The 13,969-nt window shown below is 38.3% G+C and overlaps 1 protein-coding gene across 1 annotated transcript in view; it reads left to right on the top strand.

Moving 5' to 3' along the window:
- CARF (calcium responsive transcription factor) overlaps positions 1 to 10,659 on the top strand; it is a gene marked incomplete at its 3' end in the record, with an annotated part of 24,432 nt that extends 13,773 nt beyond the window's left edge. Inside the window, exons 8-14 of the mRNA XM_010138528.1 lie at positions 845 to 988; positions 1,436 to 1,669; positions 2,066 to 2,228; positions 3,104 to 3,179; positions 6,929 to 7,059; positions 8,006 to 8,354; positions 10,545 to 10,659. Of these exons, the coding sequence (XP_010136830.1) occupies positions 845 to 988; positions 1,436 to 1,669; positions 2,066 to 2,228; positions 3,104 to 3,179; positions 6,929 to 7,059; positions 8,006 to 8,354; positions 10,545 to 10,659 (1,212 nt within the window). The remainder of the gene's footprint in view (positions 1 to 844; positions 989 to 1,435; positions 1,670 to 2,065; positions 2,229 to 3,103; positions 3,180 to 6,928; positions 7,060 to 8,005; positions 8,355 to 10,544) is intronic.
- Between the last annotated feature and the right edge of the window lie 3,310 nt (positions 10,660 to 13,969).

Raw genomic sequence — 13,969 nt, 5'->3', positions numbered from 1 at the left:
TCCTGCTGTGAGTCTTGATAGAGCACTGTCCGGAGATGGTAACTGATATGCACTGTAGCTCTTAGCTTTGTCCCCTTGATAGCTTGAGGCTGATACTCATTCAGAGGTAAGAAGGAAATGCTGTCCTTTTAGTTAACCTGAGTAAGGCTGAGATCTGATAGGTGGCCTGGATGAAAAGTAGCAGTACATCAGGATGTGAAATAGAAATGGGCATTAGTTGGTTATTGGGGTGTCCTTGAGGACCATTTTGGTCCTAAAACTTCATCGTCTTTGGTTTTCCTTCAGGCTTTTCATTGCACTCATCAGTCAGTCATCCTAGTTTAGCAGATGTCCTGTTTGCTGAAGGAGTTACAGTTCTTCCTGTTCACTGGGTACTTTCTCCTTATCCGGCGCTAATGTTTATTTTCCTTGTCCTTGAGCAGCATCCTGGGTGCTTGTTCAATTTTTACTGAGCTAGGAGTGTGTTTACCTGGACAGTTGCAGCTAGATAAGTACGTGCTCTGTTCAGGCTTCAAATTAGGTGAACTACAGCCTGTTCAGAAATGATGGTGTGCTTTTACTCTTTTGAGCATCAGAGGGTTTTTGCTGAGTGGCTTCCAGACCTGATAGAAGCGTGTCTCTCTGCATCCGTCTCTGTTGATGTGTCTTTAACAATTCTGCAGTTCCCTTAGAGGCTTTTCACCCCCTGCAACATCGTGCTTGAACTTTTTCTCTAACTATATGTGATACAAAGTAGGTGGGTTTTTTGCCTACCCCCCACCCAAGGGCAAAGTGTACTGAAGGAGAATTTTTTTTTTTATTTCCCCTTGCCCCCCTCCCCCTCATCCCACCCCTGCCATGGAAGGATCTATATTAAAAAGGTTCAAAAGTTTCCGGAATACAGGGTTCCTACTGACCCTAAAATTGACAAGAAAATCATAAGAATGGAGCAGGAGAAAGCATTCAACATGCTGAAGAAGAACTTGATAGATGCTGACGGTGTCTTCAGGTGAAACTTCCACTTTTTTCTTTATCTTGACAAATGCAGCAAATAAGAGCAATAATTTGCTTGGTTTGCTTTGTCTTAGTCACTTCATTAAAGCTCTTATTTAATATCAATAGTAAAAATTCCCACGATGTCAGTAAGACTTCTGTGGCTCTGGAGTATTAATTTGGTAAACGTGTTAAGCACCAAGCTATGCAACTTCAGCAGATGTTTTTATGAAGGGAATAGATATAAATAGTTGTATTATTTGGGGGTTTGATCGGTTTTGATTGCATTGAAAGGTGTGAGAGGGCCCTGAGCTCTGAAAGGCAGTATCTTCCAGCTCAGGGGCTGTAAAACCTTGAGTCGCTCTAACTAGGTTGTGTGTGGTTGTCAGACTGTTCCCCCAAGAGACTAATTATTTTAGTTTTGTTTGAGAACTGTGTGTAGAAACTCTTTCCTTCTTGCCAGGTGGTATATACAGTTACCCACTCAGCAAGCCCACCAATATCATGAAATGGAAACTTCCTGCCTCCCTTCTTCACCCTCCCATTTTTCTGTGTCTTCTCCTGAGGAGGAGGAAGAAGTAGTTAGAGATGAGAGCTGTGCGCTGCCTTCCCGACTTCATCCTCAAGTGGCAGACAAGATCCGAGAACTGGTGTCTCAGGGAATAGAGCAGGTCTATGCAGTGAGGAAGCAGCTAAGGTACAGAACTGTCTGGCGTGCTCTCAATCTGTAGTGCTGTGACTACTTTTGCATTTGATAATTTGGTTTGCAACTAAATTGCAGTGCTGATGCATTACTGAATATTTCCCATGTGACATGGAAATCTGTTTTTCTTAGCTTTCATGTCCTCTTTCCATTTCATTGTAGGTAGTCACTAAGAGTTGCTGTCCTCTTTATAGTTAGTTGAATAAATGAGGATTTTTAATTCCAAACTCTGTAGCAGATACACGAAGACCTGAGTCAAAAGATAAACTAGCTTACTCTTGTCTTGTCATTGCAACAAGGGGAGGGAAAAGGTGGCAGTGTCTACAACAGAGGGAAATAGCACAATATATTTTAAATATGCGTATTTTAATGTCCTTTAACATGTGACAGAAAGTATGTGGAAAGAGAATTATTCAAGCCTGATGAAGTGCCAGAAAGGCATAACCTATCCTTCTTCCCCACTGTGAATGACATCAAGAACCACATTCATGAAGTGCAGAAGTCCCTGAGGAGTGGCAAGATGGTGTATAATTCAGAAAGTATCCCAGCAACGGTACATTGGCCTTTGTGTTTCTTTTTGGGTTTTGGAGTTAAGTACTGGAAATCTTAATTTTTCCCACTTTGCTGTATTTCATCCAAAATTATCTATCATTTTATGTTTCCAGCAGCAGTATTTTCAGTGGAATCTCTGGCCGATTAAATGCAAATAAAACTTCTGACCTTATTCACTATTTATCTCATCAGGATTAGATTGCTATTAGTTGATTGACAAATTATACAATACTAGCACTTCATGAGGACTGCATGAACTAGAAGCCATGTGACGTAGAAAAATTGGGACCTGTCAGAAAATTTTTGGAGAAGTTATTACTACTTTTCCATATCTGAAAAATGGAGATGAAGTATGTCTCAGGTGTGGCCTAAATTAGGGCTCCCACTGCATTTTGAATGTGTAAATTTTTATAAATACACTTTGTAGCAAGTGAAGTAAGCATGAAGCAGATAGTTCAGAATGCTCAGGAGCTCAGTTATGAGGGTGACTGCTGAGGAATTGCTGATTTAAAATCAGCTTTGACAAACTGTGCTATTAAATCATGCCGTGTCGTCAGTCTTTTCCCTCTCTCTACACTGTTCTTGGCCCAGATGAGAGAGTGGTACTTGTTAGACAAATGGTTTGGCTATTTTCTATTTTAAAGCCTTTGAACTGTCATGAGCAGACTTTAGCCTTCGTGGTATAGTGCATGTTAAATCTTTTACAATGCTTTTGCTTTAATAAACTGAGAGCTCCCAAAATGCATAGTTATAATAAAATAAGAAAGTGTAGTTTTGGACACTGTTTTCTTGTGGGTCCTGTATAGAGCCTAAGTTCCTCTAGTAGACAAACCTGCACCTTTTCTGAGAACTGAGATTTTTCTTTTTCCCTTTCAGTTGCAGTGGGCCACAGACAGTGGGAGTGTTCTCACAGAAACAGTGACTGTTACGTTTCCCTCACCACCTTCAGATGGTAGGTCTGCATTAATCTCTTAGCTGTCTCCAAATGTGATTTGTTTTATTATCTATGTCACAGAAGTTCAGTTTCCTTCTAGAGAGGTTGCTGTCATGTTCTGATGCTCAGCTGAACCTAAGAAGGATTATTTTGATGTGACTGCTTGTGTGGAAAAATACATGTAGTCCTGATGGGGTTGGCAGAAGTATGAAAATCATTAATTTTGCTTTTGTTTAGCATCCTGAAGCAACTGAAGATTTTAACAGGATGGTTATGTGGAAAGAACATTTTACCATGAATGAAGGTGCTATTAACACCTTCATAAAGAATTAAATTTCTACTGAACAGATACATCTGTCAGGCCACACAATACCCAAGAGCCAACTGGATGCTTGAATTTCTTTGTGGTTTGTACTTCACAGATGTTTAAATGTCATGCTAAAAAGAACTTGAACGCATACTGGAATTCCTGCTTCTCACAGAGTCACTGACTTCATGAGTTCTGCTGCTAAGATCAGGCCCTAAATAATGAATGCCGTATTTCTTTGTCAGAACTGAGAGCACTTTTTTCCATTTTTTCTTAATACTTAGAATAGAAATAGAAACACAGGTGTTTAGTGGCAGCAGATCTGTGAGATATGTTTCTTGAGTTCTTGACGTGCTGTGACTTCTTCATTAACACGTGAAGCCAAAGTGGCATCTCCTCCCAGCCACTGCTGAGCCACCTAACAAAGTGTTAAACTTCCTCCTACTCTGCAAAACCAGAGTGTAGATAATGTAGATTTTTATAGAAACTTGGTTTTATGCATTCATGGTCAAAGGTCCATATTTTTTAAAGATGCTAATTACACTATTTTTCCTCTGTTGAAAGTGAGTTCCTACTAATACTACTTCAGCTTCAACATGTACTAAAACAAAATACAGGTGTTTTGTAACTAGTTCTACTTGCCACCCAACATAGTTAAGATTACACATAGGCTGAGATGTTCTGCTGGATCGTGGTGGTTGATAATAAATTTAAAATTAGATTATTCTACCCTTTGCCTCCGGTTTGAGGGATATTTTTTTTTCTGCATGTTTGTGGATGCTTTTCCCACCCCTTATTTAATAGGTTTGACGTGAAACTCATCAGAAAAGGTGTTGACTTTTAGCAGGGATATGATTGCAGTGGGAAGACCCTAACTGTTTGCATGCATTAAGATAATACTGCCAACTTCTGGGATGTTTTTAATCTCAGTGGTACTGCTAGCTTGTTTCCCCATTTAATTGGAACATGGTGGCGGGTACTCTTTCTTCCTGACAGCTGATAGAGGAATCTACAGGGGCCAAAGGGGCACTGCCAAGGTTGTCATGTTTGAAGATTTACTCACGTTGACAGTTTTCCTCCACTATGGTTCTTGCCTGAAGAAGTCCTGTTAGGTTTGAGTTTCTTTTCCCCTTTGACTCCTGTCATTCCCTGACCTGTTTCTTATCTTTGTTGCAGCAGACAATATAAAGTCCCAGATGTTTGCCTTATTGTGTGGTTTCTCCTAAATGTCTTGGTGAACCTGATTTGCATGGAGCAGTTCCCCGTACACCAGTGCATTTACAGTTAACTGAAAGGCCAGTGTTAGGCTTGGCTTTGTTTGGGATTTTTTTTAACTCACCAACTTGAACCAAAAGCATCGTGTATGCTTGGTGCTTTTAAGGTAAAATTTCAGTGTTGACAACTGTTAGAGGACAAGAGGTACATTTTAGGCTCAGTTTGAATAGTGTCCCTATTTTTTAAGGAAGCATTTTGTAGGATAAAAAGAAATTTGCAGTATGAGCAGACTTACTGTGCTGAAGCTTGCATGTGTATGTTAATATTTCCATTACCGCGCTTTTATGGAGAGACACAGAATAGTTGTGTCTTCTGCAGCTGTGATAGAGCGCAGCAGAGGTGACTTCTGATATGAACGGTCTGATTGCTGCAGGAGGTTCAGGAAGGCCAGTTCTTCTTTCTTTGTCTTTCACAGATAATTTTCTAAGGCAGTGTAGCCTATCACATGTGTGAACATCCATCCAGTGACATGCTGAATTTTAAAGGAAGCTAGAGATTTTGATTTGTTTAGTTTTCTGCATATGTGCCCCAATTCAGTGAATATAAGCAGCTTTTTTTATTCCAGCCTATCTTGTGTCCACTTAAATATGTAGGTGTGCATTTGGTCACATTGCAAACGTATTTATAATTGTATTACAAATCTAAGCAAAAAAAGAAGCCTGACTTTGAAGAAATCATCTCTCATTAATGAATGAGAAGTGGTAGCAAGAGGAACAACACTGACTTTTTGAACTGTTTGTATACATTTGTTTTCATTTCAACTTGTGCCAAATGAGGCGAGTTTACATTTAAGAAATCCTACCATGACAGAACTAAACACAGCTGTTTCGTCTCTTGTGCAGCGCTCCACAGCTCCGTGTGGTACAGCCTTCTCTGTTCTCTCCTAGGTGTGAGAATCACTCTAACTGTCAAACTTCAGTGTGTTTGCTTTTACATCTGATGCATAATGACGAGTTTTTTCTTGTTTTTTTTAAACTTCTGGCATTCATACTGAATGCTCATACAGTGTAAGGAGTGGGTAGATTAGGAGTTGAACTTTTAGGTTTATTCCTAGGCATGTTGGTGTAGAATATAACCTAAGGAAAGAACTACCGTTTCTTCCTACATGTCAATATTCACGTATGCATATGGGGTCTCTGTATAGTATTAAAAAGAGACTAAATATTTGAAACAGTCATGTTCAAGATGATTTATAGGGTGTATCTGATGGTTGGCTTTGATAAAAGAGTTTGAGTTTGCAAATCAGTATATATGTTGAAAATGTATCTCCACTCACTTAGGTTGCTGGCAACTTTTGTATGATTTCCTGCTGGAAAGCTTTTTGCGACTGACAGTTCTCAATTTTTCTTCCATTCACCAGGCTAATCTACATGCACAGGGCAAGCTCTTCTTTTACAGCTGTAGCAGTAAAACTGTGAAATAAGAGTCTAAGCAATGTCTACTTGCGTCTGCATAAATCTTATCCGAAATGTGGATAATTTGAGCCATCCAAAATGGGCGGCTCAAACAGGAAATTGAATGATCCCATGGGAAGTTTTCTTGCAGGAATTGCTACAAGTGAACCTCAATTTTTTCAAGTGTTCAGGAAATTAAGTCTGTCATTCTTGCATTAACTAAGAATTCTGAGGATACGATATAATTTGTAGGCTGAAAGACCTCCAGATAAATTAATTTTTCATGTGATAGTGCATAGAAGTTATCCTGATTTCACAATGGTGTTTGGAAAGGAGTGGTGAGGCTTAGAGGATTTCCTTTGTAGATTTTTATTTTGGAAGACAACACCTTCTTCGGATGCCTGTCTGTTACTGAGCCCTTATTGAGGTGTATGTTTTGTCAGATTATTTGATTGTTGCTTTGATAGAAATGTTTTGGCTTTTATGTTACAATAAGAAATTCTAAATGCAGGTAGGTTGCAATTACTTTAGTCTCCAAAATGGATTTATTGGTGCCTCTGTTTTTTACTATGAACAGGCACATACAATCTTCATACGGTATTGTCTTTTTCTCATACTCAGCCTTTTTTTCTTTAGAATCCAACTTCTGCAAAGAGAACAGTATATATGTATATATGTCTTTTGTATGTCTCCACTGAGACTGAAGGGATTTGTTCAGTTTGCAGGGGAGGCTTTTAAACAGGAAGAGGAAATTTGTCATAAGTGTCTGCTTCCTCTCTGTGGCACTGTAGGAAGTTCAGCGGGGGAGTCGGTCGTCTCCAGAGCAGAATCCAGCCAGAGCGGGGAGTCTTTGCTACCAGAAACAGCTCAGCTGTTGTCTTCACTGTCATCACTTCAGCCCAAGATATTTGCACAACTTCAGGTACAGTCAAGTTTTAGAAGAACGTCTAATGTGCTGTGCTGGGAATGCTGAAGGTGAGCTGAGAACAGCAAGCGCCTCTGGCTAGATAGCGCAGACTTTGAAATAGCTGTCAACTCTTACTTGGCCTGTCTTGCATGTCACATTTAGCATATAGCTGTGTTGCATGGGGTCCCACTACCGTCTTTTGACGCATTTGAAGTTAGGGTCTCTTGTGAAGGCAAAACTAAGATGATGTAATGGGCTTCTGTCTCAGACCAAGCACCTATTCATTTTCCACATGGTCCAGTCATTTCATAATGAAAATGCTGTAAAACTGAGGGGAGCTAAGATAGTCTTACTTACTCCTTTTAAATCCTCCTCCAGTGTCTTAAAATATGGAAAAATCCTTAAACTCCTCCCAGCTCAGATCTATAAACTTCCAGGTTGAAAGGCTGAAGAGTGGAGACAAGAATGTCATGCTAGAAGAACTTTTTCTGCAGCTTATCTCCCCTCACCGCTGGCTCTCTTAGCCACCTTCTCTTTTTTGAAAAGCTATCTTCATACTTCCTGAACCCCAATGAAACGCATGATCTCTTCCCTAGAAATACAGTCTGCAGTAAGATGTTGTTTTAGTTGCTGTTTCCTTCTCTTTCTGAAGACAGCCTGGCTCCACCTCTACGGTTTCTGTTTGTTTATTTTTTAAGCAGTATGCTTAGCTTTTAGTGCCCACCTTTTGTGGGCATGGGCACTATTGGGGAATGATTTGAAACTGAGTATCAGTCCAAAATTAGAGCTTTATGGTCATAAGGGGTCTTCTACATGCTGCTGGATATCATTGTCCTGATTGTTTGAAAGAGATGATGTATAGGAAGTCAAAGTTCCACCGTTGCAAAATATGTGCCATTAAATGCAAATTCCTCCTGCTGTAAATACTGATATGTTAGTTCTTCTGCCTTCTCTTTCACAGGGATTGCAGCTGCAGTCACCTTTTACCTCCACAAATGGATCAACAGCCCTGATAGCTGTAAATAACCGTGCCCCTCCCAGCCCTGCAAGTCTGGATTCCCTAGGGAGTGCAGTAACCAACCGTTCTCTAGTACTTAGTCAGGGACACAGTCTGCAAGCAGGTGCTGGCCCAACGCACCACAGCACCGCTGCCTCTGCTTTTGGGACTCTGCCTGGCTCTGATCAGAGTGCAGTCACCATGGGCCAGCTGGTGTCAGTTGGAGGGGTAGGTGACTCCCTCGTCCCTCAGATTCTCTTGGGAGATGTACAGACAGTTCCAGTACGGATTGTGGACAACCGTCCAGCACTTAGTAAGTTGCAGACTTCCCAATAATATGTAAATATGGAAAACATGGTGGATTTTCTTCTGTGTGTCTTGAAGAAAGGAGAGAAATGTGTTGGTAATGAGGACTGTATAAAAACCAACAAAAATTAGTTTTTACAGTAAAAAGGTGATTTCTTAATTAATCTGCTTATCACTTTGACCAAATACCAGCTCATTTGATGAACACAATGTTTTTGCCAAAAATCCTAATATTTAGCTAAAATTATGATATTAAAAATAAGAATATAAAATAACCAGTATTGAATATAGTTAGAACTCTTTGGGAAGAAATGTGGGCTTTTTGACTACTTCATTTGAACCATCCCAGCAGATTTCTGAATTTTTTTGAAGTAAAGTAAACTTTTTCTAGAATTCTTAGCCATCAATATGCTATTTAGAAGTGATCATACGGAGATGTATGTAATTTCTTGAAGTTTCAAATGTCCGTTTGAAAATGCTTTTTAAAAAAATACACAATAAGCACCATAAATGGCTTTCTATCAAAACAGAAGGCTCCTTAAAACCATTATTATCAAATCTAGATACAGTCTTTGAATTCTCAGCCATGAACCTGACTGAGAATGAACGCTTGCATTCTGAAAGAATGATTTGTAAGTCTTGGTGAAGACACATCTTAGCTATGGAGCATATATAGATCAGTGTCACGTGCTCTTTTGACTACCCAGTGGGTCTGAAACGTTAGCTGTGCAATGCTTTATCAATTTCTTGTCATCTACGACTTTTCAAAAGATGGATCTCGAGTAGTTTCGCAGGAATGTGTAGGTGAAGGTGTGCTAGACCTAGCACACCCATAGCCTACACCTTCATAATGCCGTAGTGATAATTATCTCCATTATGTCCTGATGACTTTTGCAGGTCCGCAAAAACTAATTTCTACTAAATTCTGTAATACTCTGCAATGGAAATATAAGACCTCATGAAGAAATAAAAAGGGAGTAAAGGGTACATGAGGAAATACACTGAAATTCATAACAAATTAAAGTAATATTGGGATATTTTACTCTGGTATTATCGTCAAAGATAAATTTAAGGGATTTTCTGCCTGCTGTACTCATGTTTGTGCAATTGGTTGTTTTCTCTTTTGAATTTGACTTCTCTCCTGCAAAGTTCTGTTTTCATTTGTAAAAGAATTTCAGAGAAGTGATAAATTCACCTCTTCTATTCAGTTGTTTAACCCATTTTCTTCCAACTAGATGTTAATGCTTCTCAAATTTTTGTAAGTGATGAGTATTGTAAGTGAATTTTTAAAGAAATACTGTTTTACACAAGAAGAAATATAGTCAAGTATAAAACTATAGAACTGCAAGGACTAAAGTCACTGTTACTTTGAGATTTCCGTGTTTTTTCTGCTCAAGGTCTCAATCTGAATTTGGAAATTGTGAGAACGTTGGTGCCATTCCTAAGTTACATGGAAGACTAGCCTATAAATTGAACAAATACTTTTTTTTTTTCCTGTGGACAAGTTCTTAGGCTGGAGAGCAGGAATCTAGACTGACGAGGGAATAATATTACAGAGCTTATTTGGAAAAAACACCCTATACTTGAACTTAACAGTTCAGTCAGCGTATTTCAAGATTTTTTTTTTCTCCTGTGTGTGTGCACATACCTATGTACATGTGCACTTGGTTAGAATTATCTTGTAAGTTCTGAATTTTCTCTTGTTCAAGTGCTAACTTAAGTTATTACCTGCTGAAAATTATCATTGAGAAGTGGCCAGTCGTGCCTGAAGTGTAAGTCATTCTCTGAATCAACACGCTTTAGAGTTAATTTTTTTCAGCAATAGCATTTTGATTCCTCTTTTTCTCTGGGGGCACTGGGGGGTGGGGAGAGAAAATGGTAGTTTTATTTTTCCATAGGAAAGAGGAAAGACATTTTGTGTGAGAGTAATTTTATATCTCCAAACATATTTATAAATGTTTTAAATATTCTTACTTGGGGGGAACTCTTACTTCAGTAAATTCATGTCAAATTGCAATGTCTTACATCACAGTAGGTGACGTAACTGGCTGTCAAACTAAACAGCAGTTAACTTCACAAATGCCTTACCTATTAGCTTGAGTTCCTGAATTTATATTTTTAAATGCATAGTTATTGGGGCTGAAGTGTTTTCAGTGGAGTTTGAACTTCAGTGTTTGACTTTTGTTTTGTTTTTAAGCTGAAGAAAATACAGAGGGTGTTGTCTGTGTGAGCCGAGTTAAACAGGAGCCAAGAGAAAAAGCGTTTTCTGTGGAGACCAATAAAATCAAAGACTGCCATAGTTCCTCACCTATGTAAATCTGTGAAACCTGGAAGGATTTTTCAAATCGGAAAACACTCAATGTCTTGGAAGGAAAGGCGGGTGCTCTTAAAGTAATGCCATTCTTTTGAAATCGTATTGTGACGTTCAGACTAGGCATGTTTTACACTAGTTCTGACAGAACAGACAGCTGTTCCGATTTGTGACTGATGTGGCTCATTGCCAATTCCAGGTCGTTCAGTTGCCCTGTGGAACCACACCTCTCTCTTCTGGTTCAAGTTTTGAGTCATTTGGATGCTATCCAAATGGCCCATTTTGGTCAACATTTCTGAAGGTCTTCCACAATTTAATTCCTTAGCTTTAGAGTGTGGATCACAATGCTGGGTTTGCTTTTCTGCTTGAGACCCTCGACTGTTATGGCACCACAGAGACTATAGAATCTGCCAGCTCCAAGACCACAGAATCGAACAGCAAAGTGTATCAGTCCAGTTTTGCGACAAAGTGAAGGTCCAAGATGCTAAATCTCAAAGTATGAAGGACATGGATGCTTAAGAAAATACAGCTTTGACCTGATAATAATGTTAACGGTCTGAAGATCAAGGAGAGGAGAAAGGTGAGGTTTTCAGGTGAACATAGTGTTGTATGATGAAGAAAAGTGTGTGAATTTGTAATGGTGAATGTTTTCAAATTTGACTTCTTTGAACCTACATTCTGGCTTTATCATGAGGTTCACTGCTGCATGCAGTCTTTGCAGTGGTACAGTATTAGCAGTTGGTCATAACAAGTCAGTGCAGGAAACTTGTGTCATTGACTATGATTGATGCTGCCATTTCAGCTTACCTACTTTTTGCATTATGCTCTTACGCTGTCAGCTCGTATAAATCTGATTTAACTTGCTGCTGTTAGTGATGTAGGGCTTATGTATACGTTACTAACAGAGAGGCCGAAGAAAACAAAGAAGTCATATAAATCCAAGCAATATGTGCAAGTCTACTGTCACTGTAACACACAGAAAACAAATTCATCTTTTTCAGTGGTGGCAGCTTCTAAGACTAAAGTGGTCTGTATTACTTAAAAAAAGTTACTAGGAATCTTTAAAAAAATGAGTATGATAAAGGAATATCTTCTAACAATATTTAAGCCAAAGCCATAATAAGTGACATGCACTGAGTTGTGTAATCTGTGACAGATATGTTTCCTTAATGGGAAAAAAAATACACCTGCAATTAACTTGGAATGCGTTTAAAGTCATAAATTAAATGAAACTGACACCAAACAATGACATTGTTTGCTTCAGATGTTGAATTCTTAGACCAACATAAAGAATATTTTGTATACAGCAATATCAGCAGTTCTGTTGTTGGTTCCTACTGAGTGGTTGAAAGCTTGATCATAAAATTAGATTATTTGTTTCTTCATGCTGTACAAGAATGCAATCTGAGGACTTTCTCTTTTTCAGACTTAAAAAAATACAAAAAACCCTAAAAAAAACAGAACCAGGAAAAAGATAGGTTCATTTCTGTAGAGGAGAAAGTGTTAGGAATTTTATGTGAACATAAAAATTAACATTTTTAAATTGCTAAATTTATTAACATACATTCAAGGCATTAATCACAAAGATCATCTAAATATTGGCCATTTAAAATTATTAGTATTTAAAGCTAAAACTTTCAAAAGTCGCACATTCAGCTTGGGTTCCTAATGCTTTTAAATGCAGCATTTTTTAGGTAGGTGCTGTATCTTAGTCTCACCTTAAAATACATTAATTTCTGTGAGGTTAATATTGTTAATGCTGTTCATTTAAAGGTAGTGTTTATGGGTTAGCTTAAATTAGAATTTTCCAATGGGATCATGCTCTTTATTAAATAAGAGTCAGTATTTTACCATGTAAATCCATACGGTAGATAGTGTCCAGTTCTTCGGAGTCTCTCATACTTAGTTTCTACACTGAGTTGTTTTGTGCTATGCCTTACTCCTTTCTGGGTAGGTAAAATCCCACAAGGTTCACTCTTCTGGGATTTATTTGTTGTTGTTAATTGTGAAAATATGTCCAAAACGGATGTTCTCTGCTGCAGTCGTAGTTCTGGAGCACACAGGCAGCAGGCACCTTTTCTTCTCCAGCTCAGTAACTATATACCAAAATGGGAACCTCCTTCTGCACTGCTGTATCCGGTGAATCCAACACCTTCAGGTTTACTTAATGTTTAAACTAATGCGTTCCGAAGTATATTGCCTTTCTCAATATTACTCGTTTTTTGAGAATTGTTTCTCACTTTTGAAAATGCTTATTCTCAAAAGAATGAATTACAGCTAAAGATTACCAGCAAGAGTTTATTTCCATTTTAGTTCTCCTCAAAGCAGACAATACATTTGTGGTTGGAGTAAAAGCTTAAGGAAAGAGAAATTACATTTCCATCAGTTCTTTCTTCCTTAGTTCCCTCATTAACAAATCTGTTCTTTAACACTGTTCCTCCCACTGTGAGCTACAGTCTTATCCTGTGCTCAACAATATTTCTGAGGATAGTTCTGCTTTTGGCTTAGTGCTCACAGCTGGAGGAAATACTCATCTAGTCTATCTTGAACTGCAGGCTTTGAAATAAATTTTATAAGCTACCCTGATTTGCATGGTACCCTGAAAACAATAGAGCAGAAAGTTGGGAGAAATTTAAAGAAGCAGTAAAGAATTAGTTGTTTTAAAAACTGGAGATGAGAATTGCAATTCTGTTCAGTGAAAAAAATTTAAGAACTTCTTCAGCCAACACTCACACTTTTGTTTTCAGTTCTTTGCCTTCCAAATACATATTCCAGTTCATTACTATGACTTTTAATTTAGCTAACATTTCCTCTTTAAAGAGTGTGTTTACACTTGTTTTGTGTGTGTTGTTAATGGAGGAACAAGAGCTCATCACCTGTATCCAGTCTTTATATTCAGTTTAACACCACTGTTCACTAAAGCCTACATAAATTTTGCAAAAAAGACTCTATTATGTATATGAAAAAATCACAAGTAAACAATACTTCTCTCACTGGAGTTAGATTTGTTTGAATGGAATATGCAAGGGTGATTTTTCAGAGAAAGCGAGGTAGTTGTTAGTTACCTGTAACCATGATTGCTTGGCTTTACAAGAGGGGCTGTGCTTATGTAAGTGCATGCAAAAGTAACTTTTTGCTAAAATGTAGAGAAGACATAAGAGGCACACCTCCATAGCTCTTGTTCAAGTCTGGGAGCCTCTCTAATGGAAACCAGTGGTGTTAATGAGTCCTTTTTGTGGTATAAAGATTGTTGCAGTTTGTACAAAATTCAGAGACAAGTGTCTGTATATGTGTGTATATATTTATTATTT

Source organism: Buceros rhinoceros, unplaced genomic scaffold, assembly GCF_000710305.1.
Source record: "Buceros rhinoceros silvestris isolate BGI_N320 unplaced genomic scaffold, ASM71030v1 scaffold22026, whole genome shotgun sequence".
Taxonomy (NCBI): Eukaryota; Metazoa; Chordata; class Aves; order Bucerotiformes; family Bucerotidae; genus Buceros; species Buceros rhinoceros.
This window is presented reverse-complemented; position numbering and strand designations above follow the sequence as displayed.